At 50.1% G+C, this 21,504-nt stretch overlaps 1 protein-coding gene across 3 annotated transcripts in view; it reads right to left on the bottom strand.

The window, feature by feature from the left end:
• The window catches only part of LOC137417894 (E3 ubiquitin/ISG15 ligase TRIM25-like), a 97,166-nt gene that overhangs the window by 5,849 nt on the left and 69,813 nt on the right, over positions 1-21,504 (bottom strand). For 2 of the 3 annotated variants that reach the window (XM_068103836.2, XM_068103851.2), the window contains exon 7: positions 9,870-9,962. In XM_068103836.2, the coding sequence (XP_067959937.2) occupies positions 9,870-9,962 (93 nt within the window). The remainder of the gene's footprint in view (positions 1-9,869; positions 9,963-21,504) is intronic. The other variant, XM_068103842.2, reaches the window with a different exon arrangement.

Here is a 21,504-nt window from a genome sequence, read left to right on the forward strand (position 1 = left end):
TGTGCAAAGCGGTGATGTTGGCTGATTTCCAAGCAGATGGCAGTTGACCTTGAGCAAAAGAGAGGGTGAAGAGAACAGAGAGAGGGTGAGATAGAGCAGCAGAGCAGGATTTTAGGACCCGTGGGCTGATGCCGTCGGGTCCAGTTGCAGAATCAGAGTCGAGGGTTGACAGAAACTTTTCCACCTTGTCAGGAGGAAAGGACACGGAGTCCAGGAGCAGCAGGGTACGACTGGGTATGGTGGGTACAGAGAGGGATGGGTTTGGGACACAAGATTTAGAGGCAAACACAGAGTTGAGGCATTCAGCTTTTTCACGTGCGGAGTCAGCTGTGTAGCCGTTTGAGGTAAGGGAGGGGATGGAGGGGGAACAAACACCAGAAACGGATTTGACCAGACGCCACCAGGATTTGGAAGAGGGAGACAGATAAGAGAGTTCGGTCTTGAGAACGGAGAGATATTGTTTCCTGGCTCTCCTGAGGGTGGACACACACTTGTTTCGGGCTTTGTGAAAGGAAATGAGATTTCCTTCCGTTGGATTTGCTTTCCAGGAGACGAAGGCAAGTTGTTTCTGGGCAACAGCCTCACCACAAGATTCCGTGTACCATGGACGGGAGGAAGGGTATGACAACTGAAGACGAGATGGGATAAATCTGTGCATGAGAGAGAGCAATTTACTTTGGAAGAATTCCCAGGATGAGTTGATGTCAGAGGTGGTAGAGATGGGAGACCAGTCCAGATGATTGATGGCTGCTTGAAGACCGTGCCAGTTGGCCTGAGTGAAATGCCAGACTCGTCGACGCTGAGCAGGCTCCCTGAGGATGGTCAGAGAGATGTCCACTTTAACAAGGACATGATCAGATGATCCGATCGGAGCAGAAGAAGAGCAGCAGACATTTTCAGGGAAGTTAGTCATAACCAAGTCCAGAAGAGAAGATGTTCCGTTGACTGAGATCCGGGTCGGGAAATTGACAGATTGTGTCAGTCCCAGTGAGTCGCAGAAGTCCTTTGCTGAGGAGCCATGGCTGGTGAGAGAGGTACCCACACCCAGCCAACTGGCATGATGACAGTTGAAATCACCACATATGAGGAAGAGAGAGTTGGGATGAGTAGATAGAAGTTGGTCCATATCATCAGACAGCGAGATGTAGATGGAGTCATCACTGTTTGGTGGACGGTACAACACACATATGAACAAGAGGTGGGAGCGAAGGGGAAGCCGTAGCCAGAGGTATTCCTGGGGGTGAGGTGGAGAGAGTGCAGTGCAGGGCGAGTGAGGAAGAGAGTTTTTGATAAAGATAGCAACCCCGCCTCCAGGACGAGGCTCAGGTCTATCATACCGGAGGAGGGAGTAGCCCGGGAGAGATACTATGGAATCAGAGACATCATAAAGGAGGAAAGTTTCTGTTAAGCAGATCACGTCTGGTTTGACAGAAGCAACCTGTATGGAGAGATCAGTTAAGTTTGAACGAAGGCCCCGGATGTTTGAGGTCCATACCGTTAATGAAGAGGAAGGGGGAGCATCAGATACAGAACAGGGGGGAGGAGGGGTAGGGTAAGATGTGGAAGAGGTGGAAGAGGTAGGGAGAGCTGTTGAAGGTGTGTCAGAGATTTCAGAATAGCTCGGAGAAAGGGAAGGATGGGGCGGACAAAAGGTTTGATGGTGATTGGGTGAGCCACAATGAGGTGTTATTTGAGGAGGGGGAAGAGCGAGGCAGAAGGTTGGGGGAGATGGAGGTGAGAGTTTGAAGGGGGAAGAAGCGGGGAGGACGCTTTGAGGAGGGGGAGTGAGAGGGGGGAAATTGAGAAGCAATGAGGGTGGGGAGATTTGAAGGGGAGGGGTGAGGGGGAAGTTTGGGAGGGAAGGGGCAAGGGGAGGGATTTGAAAGGGATGGGATATGGGGGAGATTTGGAGGGGAGGGGTGAGGCAGGAGTCTAGGAGGGGAGGGGCGAGGGGGCGTCTTGGCGGGGAGGGGTGAGGGGGTCGTTTAGGAGGGAGGGGGCAAGGGGGGAGATTTGAAAGGGATGGGTGATGGGGAAGATTTGGAGGGGAGGGGTGATGGGGAAGATTTGGAGGGGAGGGGTTATGGGGAAGATTTGGAGGGGAGGGGTGAGATTGGATTTTTGAAAGTGTACGATTTATGGGAAACGAACATTTATTGCAAAATGAGTTGCTTGTGACCTTCGAGTTAAAAATACGTTTAAGGACGCTGGATGGAGGATGGAGTGCAGGAGAGTTTAGGGAATGTAGAAAAAAGGCACTATAGGAGATGGATATTTTTTTTGGGATGAATTGATTTGGTGAGCAAGTCGAAAGCAGCCTTTTAAAGAAGAAGAAGAAAAAGGTGTTATAAAATATGACGGAATACATAACTTGAGGGGAAAGTGTAAACATTGAAGGTTAATGAGTGAAAACTATCTGGGGAAATGGGGGAGAAACACGTGGTCAAAGAACGAACGAACGAATAAGAATGAATAAACGAATGATAACAGAGAAGGGAAATTTTTTTTTTTTTTTTTTTTTTTTTGAGTTGAGATTTACACAAGGAAGTAGGCTATGGGTGAAAAGACTGGGAATACAGAGAACGAAAGTTATTGGATCACAAAAGACGGACCGCTGAGAGAAAAACAAAGCCTCAAGGTTGTACAGTGCACACTGTACAAGGCCTCAAGACACGACACGGCAAACAGACGATCAATTTATGAAAGATAAACACCGAGAAACAACCAAAGTTGCACACAATAACTTCACACACCGAAAGATAAATACAGTTTCGACAAAATACAATTGTGAACAGACTTAACTTCGAAAAACGTGGAGACCGTGTGGAGCTTCGAAAATCCCTGCCGCCGTCTCCAAGATCTCGCGAGATCTCAAAAATCTCAAATTTTATAAGCAAAATGAAGAAGAAAAAAAAGATAGTCTTCTTGGTAAATAATTAAATAATACAAATACACACATATACACATACACACATATACACACACACATATATACACATACACACACACATACACACACACACACACACACACACACACACACACACACACACACACACACACAACGAGTATTTTGTGTTAAATATGTCCCAAAGACCGTCTTTGCAATGCATCAAATCAACTGAGGAACTGTGCAACTGCAAGGCGTGCATGGACGATAAAAGACGTGCACGACAGGGACAGAGACGTGCACGACGATTTTTTTTTTTTTTTTTTTTTGTATAAAAGATCGAGGCTCGTGAAAGAGCGAACATTTATCACACAGAAAGACAAACCGACAAACCGACACATAACCGACAAACCGACACATAGAACAAATAACATCGGGAGCGGTAGACAAGATGGAGAGAGAGGGGGAAGGACACAAACACAAAACAACACAACACAACACAACATTTTAGAGCAGGAACCGAGAGACATGGAGACATCGAGAGATCTGTGGGAGGGAGAGGGCTTTGGGGGGGAGGCATGGGAAAGGGGGTGGGAGAGGCATAAAACATATGGACACTGCCAGGACTACCAGGAAAGAAGTTGGAATTACAAACAAGGTGGATCTGGGGTGAATTAGTTGGGGTAGAAAAGATCAAGGTTTTGGATGGGGGAAGATAAGAGATGGTGGTGAACAGCTGTTTTAAAGCCCTGGAGGGAGGAGTGGGATTGAAGGGAGTGTGGGAGTTTGTTCCAGAGGCGGGAGAAAAGAGGAATGAAGGAGTGAAGGTGAGCAGAGAGCCGAGATTTCGGCAGTTTAACCATCAGAGGCTTGCTGGCAGATCTTGTGCGACCTGTAGGAATATTTGGGGGACAGAGCACAGAGAGAGCTGGGGGAGCAAGGCCGGAGAGGAGTCGGTAGAAGACGGAAAGACCACCAACCTGCCTGCGGTGAGTGAGTGAGAGGCACTTGGAGTTAGCTTCATCACGGGAGATTCCAATGATTCTGAATGCTTTGCTTTCAACAGCATGAAGACGAGCTAGGTGTGAGGCAGGAGCACCTGCCCAGAGGGGAGAGCAGTATTCCATTGAGCTGCGGATGAAAGCCTTGTACGTGGTGAGGAGCTCAGGTGTGCCAAGGAAGGACTTCGCACGACGGAGGATGCCCAGTCGGCGAATGGCTCTGCAGGCCAGCTTGGAAATGTGGTTTTCCCAAGAAAGATCATGGCAGATAGTGAGACCCAAAAGCTGCAGCGACAGAACTTCTTGGAGAGGATTGTTGAGAAAGTAGATGGGAGGGTTGTCCAGTCGATCTTTTCGGAGAGACATAGTAAGAGTGTGAGATTTGTCAGGATTGAAAGACATGTTCCACTTGTTTGACCAGTCTGTGATTTTGTCCAGGTCTTCAGAGAGTGAGGAGGCTGCAGACTGCCGATCTGAGGGAAGAGGAATGGAGCGGCAGAGAGTGGAGTCATCAGCAAAGAGATAGAGAGGATTTTCCAGAGAGTCGGAGAGATCATTGATAAAGACCAGAAAAAGCACAGGGCCCAGCACACTGCCTTGGGGAACTCCAGCCTGAACAGGAAGGGGAGATGAGAGAAATCCATTCAGGGCCACACGTTGACTACGACCAGAGAGGAAGTCCGCAAGCCATGCATGGAGATTTCCATGGATACCATAGGAGTAGAGTTTGGTGAGCAGAGCTGGGTGCCAGACCGTATCGAAGGCACGTGATATGTCGAGGGAGACAGCTCTGATTTCCTGTTTGGCATTGAGGACCTCCATCCATTGTTGAGACAGGAGAAGCAGCATGTCCAGAGTAGAGTGACCTGGTCTGAATCCAAATTGATGATCAGAGATCAAGCCATTGGAGAAGAGGAAAGATTTCATATCCGAAGCAATGATGGATTCCATGACTTTGCTGATAATTGGGAGCAGGCTGATTGGTCTGTAGTTAAAAGGATCTGTTTTTGCACCTTTTTTGTGTAAAGCGGTAATGTTTGCTGATTTCCAGGATGCTGGCAGATGACCTTGAGCAAAAGATAGGGTGAAAAGAACAGAGAGAGGGTGAGATAGAGCGGCAGAGCAGGATTTTAGGACCCGTGGGCTGATGCCGTCTGGTCCAGTTGCAGAATCAGAGTCGAGGTTAGACAAAAACTCCTCCACCTTGTCAGGAGAGAAGGACACAGAGTCCAGGAGCAGTTGGGTTCGACTGGGAAAGGTGGGAACAGAGAGAGATGGGTTTGGGACTAAAGATTTTGAGGCAAACACAGAGTTGAGGCATTCGGCTTTGTCACGTGCGATGTCAACTGTGTGGCCATTTGAGGTAAGGGAGGGGATGGAGGGGGAACAAACACCAGAAACGGATTTGACCAGACGCCACCAGGATTTGGAGGAAGGAGACAGGTTTGAGAGTTCGTTCTTGAGTGAGGAGAGATAGTGCTTCCTGGCACTCCTGAGGGTAGACACACACTTGTTCCGAGCTTGGTGGAAGGAACTGAGATTGCCTTCAGTTGGATTAGCCTTCCAAGAGGCAAAGGCAAGTTGTTTCAGGGCAACTGCCTCACCACAAGATTCGGTGTACCATGGACGGGAGGAAGGGTAAGACAACTGAAGACGAGATGGGATAAATCTGTGCATGAGAGAGATCAGTTTGCTTTGGAAGAATTCCCAGGAAGAATTGATGTCAGAGGCAGTGGAGATGGGAGACCAATCCAGACGATTGATGGCTGCTTGAAGCCCGTCCCAGTCGGCCTGAGTGAAATGCCAGACTCTTCGACGCTGAGGAGGCTCTCTGAGAATGGCCAGAGAGATGTCCACTTTGACAAGCACATGATCAGAAGAACCGATTGGAGCAGAAGAAGAGCAGCAGACATTAGCAGGGAAGTTTGTCATAACCAAATCTAGAAGAGAAGAAACTCCATTGGCTGAGATCCGGGTCGGGAAATTGACAGATTGTGTCAATCCCAGTGAGTCACAGAAGTCCTTTGCTGAGGTTCCATGATTGGTGAGAGAGGAACCCACACCCAACCAGGTGGCATGATGACAGTTGAAGTCACCACATATGAGGAAGAGAGAGTTGGGATGAGTGGATAGAAGTTGGTCCATGTTGTCAGAGAGTGAAATGTAAATTGAGTCATCACTGTTTGGGGGACGGTACAGAACACATATGAACAAAAGGTGGGAGCGGAGAGGAACCCGTAGCCAGAGGTACTCCTGGGGGTGAGGAGGAGAGAGGGCAGTGCAAGGAGAATGAGGAAGAGAGTTTTTGATAAAGATAGCCACCCCACCACCAGGACGAGGCTCAGGTCTATCATACCGGAAGAGGGAGTAACCAGGAAGAGATATTGAGGAATCAGAGACATCTTGAAGGAGGAAAGTCTCTGTTAAGCAGATCAAGTCTGGATTGTCAGAAGCAACCTGTATGGAGAGATCAGTCAGGTTTGAGCGAAGGCCCGGATGTTTGAGGTCCATACCGTTAAAGAAGAGAGAGGGGGAGCATCGGGTACAGGACAGGGGAGGGGAGGAGTAGGGTAAGATGAAGGATGAGAGGGGCAGGTAGGGAGAGCAGTTGATAGTGTGTCAGAGATTACAGAAGAGTTCCAAAAAAGGGAAGGATGAGGAGGATGAAAGGTTTGGTGGTGAAGGGATGAGGCAGAGTGAGGGGTTGTTTGAGGGGGGGCATGGGACAGTAGAAGGTTGGGGGAGGTGGAGGCATGAGATAGAAGGGAGACGAGGTGGGGAGGAGGCAACTTTGAGAAGGGGGGAGGAGGGAGAATTTGAGAGGAATGGTATGGGGGGAGATTTGATTGGGAGGAGTTGGGGGGGAGTTTTGAAGGGGAGGAGTGAGGTGGGAGTTTAGGAGGGGAGGGGCAAGGGGGAAGTTTAAGAGGGGAGGGGCAAGGGGGGAGTCTAGTAGTGGAGGGGCAAGGGGGGAGTTTAGGAGTGTAGGGGCAAGGGGGGGGATTTGGAGGGGAGGGGCAAGGGAGGAGTTTATGAGGGGAAGGGCAAGGGGGGAGTTCAGGAGTGGAGGGGCAAGGGGGGATTTGGAGGGGAGGGGCAAGGGGGGAGTTCAGGAGTGGAGGGGCAAGGGGGGAGTTTAAGAGTGGAGGGGAAAGGGGGTAGTTTAGGAGTGTAGGTGCAAGGGGGGGATTTGGAGGGGAGGGGCAAGAGGGGAGTTTAGAAAGTGGATGATTAATGAAAGACGAACATTGATAAAAAATTGGGTTTGTTGTGATTTTTAAGTTAGCAATCCGATTCAGAATGATGGAGGAGGGATGGAATGAATGTGAATTTAGACCATGTAGTGAGGGAGACGTACAAGATATTGAATTTCTTTTTTTTGACGTGGAATGAGTTGGAGAGGAAATTGAGAAAAGCCTTTTAAATAGGAAGAAAAACAGCGTGTTGTAATATACCACTGAATAAACCACTGAAGGGGAAAGGGTAAACATATTTAAAATAATATTTAAACAGAACCGTGAACAATCTTATATGCACAAAATACCAACGGGGGGAGGGCCGAGAGGGACCACCACGATTCACGTGAACAGGGTAAAAGGTGGATGGCAAGGAAATAATGGGGGCGGGGCGAAAAGCACCGCGATACACCTGGACAGAAAGTACAGGATGAGACAACCGCACACGTGGAGAAAGGAAAAATAAATGTTTTTTTTTTGTTTGTTTGTTTTTTTTTGGGGGGGGGGTGGTGGGGTGGGGTGGCGTGTGGATTTAAAACGTTCGACAGAGAGTATTACGTTCGGTGTAGAAGGGAAAAAACTGAGAGCCAAGCAAAACACGATGTAGGGGACTTAAGTTAACAAACACCGACAAGGGTACAAGGCCGCACACGAGGCGCAGAACAGGATTAATTAATTACGAGTTACAGGAAATTCAAACCAAAACTAACTATAAACAAACAATAAAGCATGGACGATAAAGTAACGAGTTGAAATTTGACAAACACACGAATGAAAAAATAACCACTTTGGATGCCCGGAGAGAAACCAAGCCTCCAGGTCGGAAGCTTCAACAACTAGGCCGCGTGGTCCGCGCGCGGCACGAGATACTCGACTATTTTTTACAGGTATGAAAGATTAACCCCGATAAAATTTCCGAGGGACACTTAAAAGGTACACACACGTAAGATAAGCAGTTTAGACAAGAATACAAATGTGACAATGACTTAGCTTCGAGCATGCGCGAAGATCGTGGAACAGCTTCGAAAATCAAACGATAGACGTGCACGGACGATAAAAGACGTGCACGGACGATAAAGGCGTGCACGGACTGGGACATGCACACAGAGAGAGAGAGAGGATAATGAGTTGCATAAAGGGGTGGGGGGGGGGGGCGGGAAACGACTTTGCCATACAGCCAAGGTTTGGACCATGTAGATATTAGTCCACTGGCGGTGCGGCAAGTGCTCGCACCGCGCGCTGGCGAGTGAACAAAATGGCGTCAATGCGGAAGTTGTCGCTACTCTCTTTATGTAGGTACTCTATTCTGACCCAGGGCATACTTGAGTTGAGTGGACAAAATGGGGGAATTAAGACCCCAAGCTAAGTGACCTGAACGCAGGCTGACCAAAGATAAGCCTGTTAGTGTAAATTATCTTAAACACACAAACACAAACACCCAGTTTACATTCATGCAATCCCTTGGAGGTGGAGAAGTATGTGTGCAAAGTTTGGGGGTGCTGCGTTTCATGGTTTTGGAGTTATGGAGGAGACGGGCACGCGCGCACGCACACACACACACACACACACACACACACACACACACACACACACACACACACACACACACACACACACACACACACACACACACACACACACACAAACACACACACACACACACACCTTTTTATTATTATCGATATATGATTCCACAATGTTTGTTGATGTAAGATGTTTGTGTGAGACATTGGGAAATATCTTACAAGTTCCTTCAGGATTGTAAATTTTATCTGGGATGAACGAGCAATTTATACTGGATTATGTTGCAGAACGAACCAGGATTTGTCAAGAAAGATATTGTTCTGATTAGATCGTTGGTGAGAGGGGGAGGACGAGAGAACGAGGGGAAAGGGGTAGTGGGGAAAAGAGAGAGGGGGGGATGGGGTAGTGGGGAAGAGAGAGAGAGGGGGGGGATGGGGGTAGTGGGAAAGAGAGAAGGGATGGGGTAGTGGGAAAGAAAGAGAGGGGGATGGGGTAGTGGGGAAGAGAAAGAGGGGGATGGGGTAGTGGGGAAGAGAAAGAGGGGGATGGGGTAGTGGGGAAGAGAAAGAGGGGATGGGGTAGTGGGAAAAAGAGAGAGAGGGGGGTGGGGTAGTGGGGAAGAGAAAGAGGGGCATGGGGTAGTGGGGAAGAGAAAGAGGGGGATGGGGTAGGGGGAAGTGAGAGAGGAGGATGGGGTAGTGGGAAAGACAGAGAGGGGGTGGGGTAGTGGGGAAGAGAGAGAGGGGAAGGGGTAGTTGGGAAGAGAGAGGGGGATGGGGTAGTTGGGAAGTGAGAGGGGGATGGGGTAGTTGGGAAGAGAGAGGGGGATGGGGATAGTTGGGAAGAGAGAGAGAGAGACGAGGAGAGAGAGAGAGGGAAGGGAAGAGAGAGGGAAGGGAAGAGAGAGGGAGTGGGATGAGGGATGAGGGAGGAGAGGATGGGGATTAAGAAAGGCCTTTAATCAGCAAACATAAGTTTGGACTATCCCATCCTCCTGGTTGGACATCGTTCAATGAAACAAACTTTGGGTCTTGTGACACTTGACAAGGGGGAAAATCGAGTTGGAAAATAACTAAGTGGATTGGAGTGAAGGAAAATATAAATAGGGAAATAAAACAGAAGAAAAAGGAAAGAATGAAAAGAAAAAAATATGGAATTTTAAATTATCTGTAAATGGAAGGAAGAAGAAGAACCCCCTCCCCATTTCCCTTCACTTACAGAGTCTTCTCAAGTTGTTCTGATCCAGCTCAACCTTCTCCGGATGCTCCACCGGTCCTTCCGCAACCTTCTCCGGATGCTCCACCGGTCCTTCTGTGGAAATGATTAAGGATGAACAAAAATTACAAGATGTGAAATTCACTTGTTTTTATGTTTATGAACATTTTAAAAACTTTTAACCAAAAATCTAAATATAACAAACATGGGGGAAGAGAAATGGAACCTCCATTTTGTATTAAATAAGATATAATTTCCATCGATTCATGAAGGAAATTTCACAACATTGTTCTTACACTTCCCTCTCATGTACTAAAATTGAGTGATCGCTAATTCGTTTTCTCCACAAGATAGAATGAATCTTTCGTGCTTCACTGGAATTGAACATCACATGATTCCAGGAACATGTGAATGATTCAAGTTGCACATGAATGATTCAAGGAACATGTTCATTATTCAAGGAACATGTGAATGATTCAAGGTACACGTGAATTATTCAAGGTACATGTGAATGATCCAAGGTACATGTGAATGATTCAAGGTACATGCGAATTATTCAAGGTACATGTGAATGATTCAATATGCATGGAATTGATTCAAGGTACATGTGAATGATTCAATGTGCATGGAATTGATTCAAGGTAAATGTGAATGATTCAAGGTACATGTGAATGATTCAAGGTACATGTGAAAGATTCAAGGTACATGTGAATGATTCAAGGTACATGTGAATGATTCAAGGTACATGTGAATGATTCAATATGCATGTGAATGATTTTAGGAACATGTGAATGATTTATGTTGATGTGAGATCGTTCTTGGTGAAATTAATCTGTTGATCGCTCCGTGATAAAATTATAGATTTAAAAATTCCCTTTACCAACTTAGAATTTTTAGCTCACCTGGAATTTTGTACGGTAAGCTAATGCGATCGAGGATTGTCCGTAGGTAAGTGAGTGAGAGGAGTGAGGGAGGGATTGGGTCTTTTTTTTTTTTTTTTTTTTTTTGTATACAAGATCGAGGCTCGTGAAAGAGCTAACATTAATCACACAAAAAGACAAACCGACACACAAAACACAAAAAACAAGGGGAGCGGTAGACAAGATGGGGAGAGAGGGGGAAGGACACAAAAGAGAGGGGGAAGGACACAAACACAACATTTGAGAGCAGGGACATCGGGAGGACTTGGGGGGAGGTGGGAGAGGATTAAAACATATGAACACTGCAAGGACTCTGGGGTGAATTACCGGGGGTAGAAAAGATCAGGGTTTTCGATGGGGGAAGATAAGAGATGGTGGTGAACAGCTGTTTTAAAGACCTGGAGGGAGGAGTGGGATTGAAGGGAGTGGGGGAGTTTGTTCCAGAGGCGGGAGAAAAGGGGAATGAAAGAGTGAAGGTGAGCAGAGAGCCGAGACTTTGGCAGTTTAACCAGAAGAGGGTTGCAGGCAGATCTTGTGCGACCTGAAGGAATATTGGGGGGACAGAGCACAGAGAGAGCTGGGGGAGCAAGGCTGGAGAGGAGTCGGTAGAAGACAGAAAGACCACCAACCTGCCTGCGGTGAGTGAGTGAAAGGCCCTCGGCGTTGACTACATCGCAGGAGATTCCAATGATTCTGAAAGCTTTGGCCTCAACAGCGTGAAGCCGAGCAAGGTGTGAGGCAGGAGCACCAGCCCAGAGGGGGGAACACTATTCCATTGAGCTGCGGATGAAAGCCTTGTATGTGGTGAGGAGCTCAGGTGTGCCAAGGAAGGACTTCGCACGACGGAGGATGCCCAGTCGGCGACTGGCTTTGGAGGCCAGCTTGGAAATGTGGTTTTCCCAAGAAAGATCATGGCAGATAGTGAGACCCAAAAGCTTGAGCGACAGAACTTCTTGGAGAGGATTGTTGAGAAAGTAGATGGGAGGGTTGCCCAGTCGGTCCTTTCGGAGAGACATTGTAAGAGTGTGAGATTTGTCAGTATTGAAAGACATGTTCCACTTGTTTGACCAGTCTGTGATTTTGTCCAGGTCTGCAGAGAGTGAGGAGGCTGCAGACTGCCGATCTGAGGGATGAGGAATGGAGCGACAGAGAGTAGAGTCGTCAGCAAAGAGATAGAGAGGATTTTCAAGAGAGTCAGAGAGATCATTGATGAAGACCAGAAAAAGCACAGGGCCCAGAACACTACCTTGGGGAACTCCAGCCTGAACAGGAAGAGGAGATGAGAGAAACCCATTCAGGGCCACACGTTGACTACGACCAGAGAGGAAGTCCGCCAGCCATGCGTGGAGATTTCCATGGATACCAAAGGAGGAGAGTTTGGAGAGCAGAGCAGGGTGCCAGACCGTATCGAAGGCACATGAAATGTCAAGGGAGACAGCTCTAATTTCCTGTTTGGCGTTGAGGACCTCCATCCATTGTTGAGAAAGCAGAAGCAGCATGTCCAGAGTAGAGTGACCAGGTCTGAAACCAAATTGATGATCAGAGATCAAGCCATTGGAGAAGAGGAAAGATTTAATATCTGAAGCAATGATGGATTCCATGACTTTGCTGATAATTGGGAGAAGGCTGATTGGTCTGTAGTTGCTGGGATCTGTTTTTGCACCTTTTTTGTGCAAAGCGGTGATGTTGGCTGATTTCCAAGCAGATGGCAGATGACCTTGAGCAAAAGAGAGGGTGAAGAGAACAGAAAGAGGGAGTGAAAGTGCAGAAGAACATGATTTTAGGACCCGTGGGCTGATGCCGTCAGGACCAGTTGCAGAATCAGAGTCGAGGGTTGCCAGAAACTTTTCCACCTTGTCAGGAGGAAAGGACACAGAGTCCAGGAGCAGCTGGGTACGACTGGGTACGGTGGGTACAGAGAGGGATGGGTTTGGGACACAAGATTTAGAGGCAAACACGGAGTTGAGGCATTCAGCTTTTTCACGTGCGGAGTCAGCCGTTAAGCCGTTTGAGGTGAGGGAGGGGATGGAGGGGGAACAAACACCAGAAACAGATTTGACCAGACGCCACCAGGATTTGGAAGAGGGAGACAGATAAGAGAGTTCGGGCTTGAGAATGGTGAGATATTGTTTCCTGGCTCTCCTAAGGGTGGACACACACTTGTTTCGGGCTTTGTGAAAGGAAATGAGATTTCCTTCCGTTGGATTTGCTTTCCAGGAGACGAAAGCAAGTTGTTTCAGGGCAACAGCCTCACCACAAGATTCCGTGTACCATGGATGGGAGGAAGGGTATGACAACTGAAGACGAGATGGTATAAATCTGTGCATGAGAGAGAGCAATTTACTTTGAAAGAATTCCCAGGATGAGTTGATGTCAGAGGCGGTAGAGATGGGAGACCAGTCCAGATGATTGATGGCTGCTTGAAGACCGTGCCAGTTGCACTTCAGTCTGTAAACACTTCAGTCATTATCGCTTGAACCAAACACATGATTTTGATGAAACCTGGACATAAGCTTCATATCTAATGCCTGATGAAGGTGAATTAATCACATCAAAATCTGCGCTCAATAAGGGGAACTACGGGGGTTTTCGATTCCCAAAATAGGTATTTGATCTCTTCTCCGAAACTACACACACAATTTAGAAAAACTTCATCACACCTTCATCACCCATGATGTACCAAAGTTTGTTCACAGCATTTAAAATGTCATAGTCTGAGAGGGTCTGTGGGGGGTTGAGCGACTGTTGCTCTTGATCCAGGTGAGCTTCAGGACCCGCGGTCCTATTTATTTTTAAAGTTTCCCTACATTGACCCAATGGTTGATCGATCCAAAATGGAAATGACTGAATTATTTTGTCCAGCCTTTCATAATGTTCATTGATCAGTTGTTTTTATCATAACAATGAATAAATTATTTGAAGATGGAAGTGAGAACAACTCATTCACCTGACATGTTTCCACGTGACGCATCACTGTGTAATCAGTGTGTGTGTTTCATGTACAACACCTGGAAATATTAACCAAAAGTTTCTGCTTCGTTTGTGATGTTCCGTGAACACTTCACAGAACAGAATTCATATTAACAACTTTTACACAAAGATTCTCCACTTTTACAAACCTTTACAATTACAGTTCATGAGAAGAATAAAACGGTGAATGAATGATCAGTAACATCGACTTGGATGTTAAGTTTTGCACAAACACCAAGTTCATGTCCTGATTCCTCACAATCTCAACCAATGACCTCATTCACCTGTAAAATGTTTGTTTTCTGCACAAAATAAGATTTCTCTCTCTCGCGGGCCGGTCCCCCTCCATCCCGGATCACAACTTTGTGGATTTCATGTCATGAATTTTATAATTTATGAAAAAGATTTAAATACTTTGTCTTGTATTTCTGGTCCATAATGTTTCTTTATCATAACAAAATTAACTAGAACGGCACCTGGTAGAGCACATGCCTCAACCAGGCTGAACAGTTTATGTTTTGTATCCGCTGAAAGACCGGATCTGGATCCAGACCTGAACCAAAGTCGAATCGGCTTATTGTCACCCAACCAACTCATTCACCAAGTTTTGTCATAATCCATCCACAACTTTTTGAAATATCGTGGTATACAGTATACCGTTTTTGGCCCCAACTCTCAATGATGTGAAATCCGTTAAAAATTCTCTGTTCCAGATCTGAATTCGGATCTTCACCAAATCGGATGAATTCGTTCCTCGTCACACACCCAACCTATCCACAAAATTCCGTCCGAATCCATCCACAACTTTTTGAGATATCCTGCTCACAAGCAAACATGACAGAGACAGACACATAGACAAGGGTGAAAACACAACCTCCATCCACCTTCAGAGGCAGAGGGAATACGTGGAATGTAAGAAAGTTTTTTTCCTGGAAATTTATATTTCCGGAGTAGAACATATTTTAGTTCCTCATTCGCTTCATCACCGATTTTTCCAATCACAATACTTTGATTTCCTGAATCCCTGCTGGAATTCCAACCTATAGGAAAGGATCAAATTAAAACGAGATTTTAGGTGGGACGTAGAGCAAAAGCAAATCAAAATGGCCTCCAAATCAAACTCCAGAGGGCGTATCCTCCATCATTCGAAATCATTACTTGAAAAACCTGACACTTCATAGAACATGATTCTCCACGCAGTGTTCAAGTTTTTACTTCATTTATAATAAAATGACGATTCTGAAGATCATTTTAAAAATCTGGAAGTTTAGCATGACTGCACTGTACTAGCACGACTACGCTGTACCAGAACGACGACACAGCACTAACACCACTACACTGTACTAACACGACTACGCTGCACTAACATGACTGCACTGTACTAGCACGATTACACTGTACCAGCACGACTACACTGCACTAACAGCACGACACTGTAATAACACGACCGCACTGTACCGACACGGCCACACTGTACTAATATGACTACACTGTACTAGCATGGCTACACTGCACTTGCACGACTACACTGTACTAAGACGACGATGAGTCACAGTTGAGGAGATGGAGGCTTTATTGATCACCATAGAACACGGCGTCAATCGGCATCTTACAGAAGCATATCGGTGGCCTCTTCTTCACCCTCTCATGTGGCACTCCCTCTCATCATCATCATCATCATCATCATCATCATCATCATCATCATCATCATCGATATTGATCTTTGCATGGCTGATGACCCCATGATGATCATGTCCATGGATGGGTTTCACAAACTACACTTCTGCAGTACTGCGCCTTCACTATTTATTTATTTGGCATGGGGGGTGGTGTACTTTGAATGTATCTGTTCTTGTTTAGCTATTTGGTTAAAAGATAAAAACATTGTGGTGGGCACAAGGGGAAATAATTCCGCGCACCAGTGGGTGGCGCGAGCGTCCAGGCGGGGGACGAAAGCACATGCCCCGCCTTTCGACCGATCGGCCACGCCCAGGGACTAGGCGTGGCCTCGGCACATATATGCGGGCTCTAAGCTCAAACACGCCCAGTGCTGAAGTACGAGCTTTGAATAAAGACTCTTTGTTATACCAACGCGTTGTGGCCTACCTCTCTGGCAATCGAGTCGTGTGTGCGCAACACCACACTGGTGACCCCGATTGGTTCAGCCGTTGCTGACCACCGAATGCGCCATGGCTACCAACTCCATCGCAGTTAAACTCCCGGAGTTTTGGGAAGCACAAGCCGACGTTTGGTTCGTGCAGGCCGAAGCTCAATTTCAGCTCCAAGGCATAACGGCGGACGAGACCCGGTACTACCACGTGGTCGCCGCCCTCGGGCCCTGCACTGCCGCCCGAGTCGTGTCCATCCTTCAGCACCCGCCGGGCGACAACAAGTACGAGGCGCTCAAACGTCTCCTCCTCGCCACGTTCGGGCTCACGGAGATCGAACGGGCCGACCGCCTCCTGGACCTTCACGAACTCGGCGACAAGCGACCATCCGTGCGGATGGATTGTATGCTGTTGCTGCTTGGAGACCAGCCCCCGGATTTCTTATTCCGGGCACTTTTCCTATGCCAGCTACCTCTACAGGTACGCCTCGCGCTGGCCGGTTCCAAAATAAAGGAACCCCACGCCCTGGCCATAGAGGCCGACAAGTTTTTCGCGGCCTGTGACACGCGGTCGGGTTACGGTGCTGCCGTGGTGGATCCCGGGGCAGAGGCTACAGCGCCCCCGGCTTCCCTCGTGGCCGCTGCTGCGCCCCGCCCACCACAACCGCGGCCACCACTATGGCCGCCGCGGCCGCAAACCTGGTGCTACTACCACGCCAGGTTCGGCCGCAAGGCTAAAACGTGTCGCCCGCCGTGCTCTTTTGACAGGTCGGGAAACGACCGGGCCGGTGCTCATTAGCGGCCCTGAGCGTCGGCCATTCCGGCAGCCTCCTGTTCATCATGGACACCTTGTCCGGGCGCCGTTTCCTTTGCGACACAGGAGCGCAGGTAAGTGTCCTCCCCGCCTCCACGTCCGACAAGCAAACCGCGGGCCGGGGCCCGGCTTTGCTTGCCGCCAACGGTACACCCATCCGCACATTCGGGAAGCATTGCCTCTCACTGCGGTTCGGAAGGCAGCGCTTTCAGTGGTCGTTCGTGACCGCCAGCATGCCAATGGCACTGCTCGGTGCGGACTTCCTATGTGCGAATGGGCTGTTGGTCGACGTGTAGCGCAGACGACTCGTCCAGGCTGAAACCTTTAGCTCGCTCGCTTGTTTGCTGAGCGGCTCATTGAGCGGCTCACTGAGTGGCTCACCGAGCGGCTTGCTGGAGGGTTCCGTCCCGGCGAGTTTAGTTTGCACGCTTCCGGCAGCGGATGACTTTACCCGCCTCCCCGCCAGTTTCCCGGCCCTCACGCAGCCCACCTTCTCAGCGGTGGCCGTTAAACACGGGGTGGAGCACCATATAACCACGGTTGGGCCGCCGGTCTATGCCTGGGCACGCCGACTTGAGCCCACGAAGCTCGCCGTGGCGAAAGCGGAGTTCGCCACGCTGGAGCGGCTGGGGATCGTACGGCGCTCCAACAGCGCTTGGACTTCTCCTCTGCACATTGTGCCGAAGCCCGGCGGGGGATGGCGGCTGTGCGGGGACTACCGCCGGCTCAATGATGCCACCACCTCTGACCGCTACCCGGTCCCGCATATCCAGGACTTTTCCGCCCGGTTGGCAAACACGACCGTGTTTTCCAAGGTGGACCTCATCCGGGGCTACCACCAGGTCCCCGTCCAACCGGACGACGTCCCGAAGACGGCCGTCATCACCCCTTTCGGCCTCTTCGAGTTCCTGAGAATGCCTTTCGGGTTTAAGAATGCGGCCCAGGCGTTCCAGAGGTTTATGGACAGCGTCTTGCGCGACTTACCTTTCCTGTTTGTCTACCTGGACGACATCCTAGTCGCGAGCGTGTCCCGGGAGGAGCACCTGCTCCACCTCCGCACGCTTTTCGAACGCCTGGGCCAGCATGGCCTAATCATCAACCCCGCCAAGTGCCGTTTCGGCGTCGCCACCATCGACTTCTTGGGGCACCGCATCACCAGGCACGGGGCCGTCCCTTTACCAGCCAAGGTGGAGGCGATCAGGGATTTCCCGCAGCCCCGCACGATCAAGGGGCTCCAGGAGTTCCTGGGCATGGTAAATTTTTACCACCGCTTCGTGCCCCATGTCGCCCAGCTCCTCCGCCCCTTGCACGAGGCCATCCGGGGCAAGCCGGGCAAAGGTGACATCGCCTGGTCGGAGCCGATGGCCGCGGCTTTTGCGGGCGCAAAGCTGGCCCTGGCCGACGCCACCATGCTGGCGCACCCGGCGCCCGATGCACCGATCGCCCTCACCACCGACGCGTCGGACTACGCGGTGGGCGCGGTGCATGAGCAGTGGGTGCGTGGTGCTTGGCAACCGCTGGCGTTTTTTAGCTGGCAGCTTCGCCCGCACGAACGCCGCTATAGCACCTTCGACCGCGAGCTGCTCAGGCTCCACCTGGCGGTCCGACACCTCCGACATCTGCTGGAGGGCCGCCCGTTCACGACTTTTGTTGACCACAAGCCCCTTGTGTTCGCGATGGCCAAGGTCTCCGAGCCATGGTCGGCACGGCAGCAGCATCACCTCTCTGCCATGTCCGAGTACACGACGGACATCCGTCACGTGGCGCGTAAATCCAACCCGGTGGCGGATTGCCTTTCCCGGTCCGTCGTGCATGCGGTCCACCTCGGGGTCGACTATGCCCGGATGGCGGAGGACCAGACCGCCGACCCCGGCATCCAGGCCTTGCGGACTGCCGTCAAGGGCCTCCGCGTCACCGAGGTGCCGTTTGATGCCCCGGGCACGGCCCTCCTATGCGACGTCTCCCTCGGCCGGCCTCGCCCCATCGTGCCCGCTGGCTGGCGGCGCCCAGTTTTCGATGCCATCCACGGCCTGTCCCACCTGGGCACAAAGGCATCCCAGAAGCTCGTCACGTCGAAGTTCGTCTGGCATGGCCTCCGGAAGGACGTCCGCGACTGGGCGTGCCTCGCGTGCCAGCGCGCAAAGGTCCACCGCCACACCCAGGCCCCGTTGGCCCCGTTTGCGGTGCCCGAGTATCGGTTCGACCACATGCACGTCGACTTGGTGGGACCTCTGCCCCCCTCGCGGGGGTTCACCCACCTCCTCACCATGGTGGACTGCACCAAACGGTGGCCAGAGGCCGTCCCATTGGCGGCGACGTCTGCGGCTGATGTGGCGCAAGCCTTCATCGCCACTTGGGTTGCCCGGTTCAGTGCCCCCTCGGACATCTCGTCCGACCGCGGCCCCCAGTTCACCTCGGAGCTCTGGGCCGCGGTGGCGCAAGGGCTTGGGGTGAAACTACACCGCACCACGGCCTACCACACACAGGCCAATGGCCTGTGCTAGCGCTTTCATCACTCAATGAAGGCCGCGCTCCGGGCCAGCCTCCGCGACGGCGGCTGGGTCGACAGACTCCCCTGGGTCCTGCTGGGCCTCAGGACGGCGCCCAATGACGACCTGCGCGCATCCTTGGCAGAGCTGGTCTTCGGGCAACCACTGCGGGTACCGGGTGAATTTATCCCCGACTCCACAGCTCCTTGGTCCGCGGCGCAACAGCGCTCCGCCCTTCAGGAGACCGCCCGGAGGTTCAACCCGGTGCCGACAGCACACCACGGTTGCCCGCCTTCCCATGTCGCCCCGGAGCTTCGCACGGCAAAGTACGTCTTCGTCCGGCACGACGCCCACCGGGCACCGCTACGGCCCCCGTACGACGGGCCCTTCCACGTGCTGGAGACAAGGGGACAAATTTTTCACCATCGACATCGGCGGTGCCCCGGATCGCATCTCCGTGGACCGCCTCAAGCCGGCCCACCTCGATCCGGACCACCCCCCGCAAGCAGCTCTGCCTCCGCGTCGAGGCCGCCCCCCGGCGGTCGGACCCCCGGCACCCCCCCAGCCCCTCTACCCCCCAGCCCTGCACCCATCGCCAGGGGGCGTTTCGGCCGGGTCATCCGGCTTCCCCGCAAACTCACCCATCAGGTGCGCGGGAATTCTGGGGGGGGGCGCATGTGGCGGGCACAAGGGGCAATAATTCCGCGCACCGGTAGGTGGCGCGAGCGTTCAGGCGGGGGACGAAAGCACATGCCCCGCCTTTCGACCGATCGGCTACGCCCGGGGACTAGGCGTGGCCTCGGCACATATATGCGGGCTCTAAGCTCGAGCCCGCCCAGTGCTGAAGTACGAGCTTTGAATAAAGACTCTTTGTTATACCAACGCGTTGTGGCCTACCTCTCTGGCAATCGAGTCGTGTGTGCGCAGCACCACAACATCTTCATAAACATAAAACAAGAAAATTTCACATCTTGTAGTTTTTGTTCTTTTCAAATAATTTCCACAGAGGGGCCGGTGGAGCATCCGGAGAAGGTGGAGCTGGATCAGAACAACTTGATAAATCTTTGGAAGTGAAGGGAAACGGAAACGGGGTTCTTCTTCCTCGCTCCTTTTTGCAGATTATTTAAAATTCCATATTTCCTCCTTTTCATTTTCTTTTTCTTCCATTTTATTTCCCTCTTTACAGAACGGCTTCGGGGTCACGACCAAAATAAATCTCTTGCTCGATGTTGACATATATCATGGTTCTTGGAGGTATTATGAAGGTGATTTGTGTTATCGTGTTCAAGTGTATAATTAATTCAATTTTAATAAAGGGTTAAAGGTGTATAAATAAATTGATTCAGGGTTTTACCGCCGTTTCACCCAGTGTCTATTACCTCACCCCCATCTAACACGTTACATTAGTTCTTCATGCCTGTTGTTTGTGTGATTTGTAACCCATTTCCTCCATTATTGATCCCTCTCCTCTCTTAGATCTCCGACCATCTCTAATATATTGAGGATGAATCCCCTCTTGCAGTAACTCTTTCAAATCAAACTCCCAAAATCTCTACTCAATATAAATATCCAGTCATTTATCTGATTTGCGGAACTGCTTTCCGGGGATGATTCAATCTAACTTTCCTTCCAGGGACTTCACGTTCCTGTTACACCAACATATCATGTCGTGTCACATCACTACCTGTAAATATTTCTGCCAGAACCCTACCTCTCCCAAGCCCCGTGGTTTCAGATATTTCCTCCCCTCCCATCTTTAGTTTTCTCCTGTTTGTTGGACACCTTGCTTGTTGCATCTACCTGTTGTGTACACCTGTTTCCCCACTGAAACCATGTTTGCTTTTTACCCGCTGTAACCTCACTCATCCTGAGCCATGATGTGGTACACAATAAAAACATTATCATTTGTTCCTTTTCTAGAATTTTTACCTCCGCCACCAAAGGTGGATGGGGGTTATGTTTTTACCCCTGTCTGTCTGTTTGTCTGTCTGTCTGTCCGTTTGTGAACAAAATATCTCAATAAAGTTGTGGACGGATTCGGACGAAATTTGGCAGAGATGTACCGTATTTGACAGCGACGAAATGATTATATTTTGGTGAAGATGCGGATTCGGATCTGGCTCGTAGATTTTTTTAATGTGATGCTTCACTTAAAGCCTGGCGTTGGCTTAGCGGTCAGGGTGCCGGCTTGGGATCCTAGGATCCTGGGTTAGAATCCCGGTCGATCACTGAATTAACGCCAGGGGGGTTGACTCAGCCTGTCATCCTTCTGAGGTCGGCAAATTGAGTACCAGCTTGTTTGGATGAATGATCACGGTGTGTACTCCGATTTAGAATA

Source organism: Myxine glutinosa, chromosome 1 (genome assembly GCF_964187855.1).
Source record: "Myxine glutinosa chromosome 1, kmMyxGlut1.1, whole genome shotgun sequence".
Taxonomy (NCBI): domain Eukaryota; kingdom Metazoa; phylum Chordata; class Myxini; order Myxiniformes; family Myxinidae; genus Myxine; species Myxine glutinosa.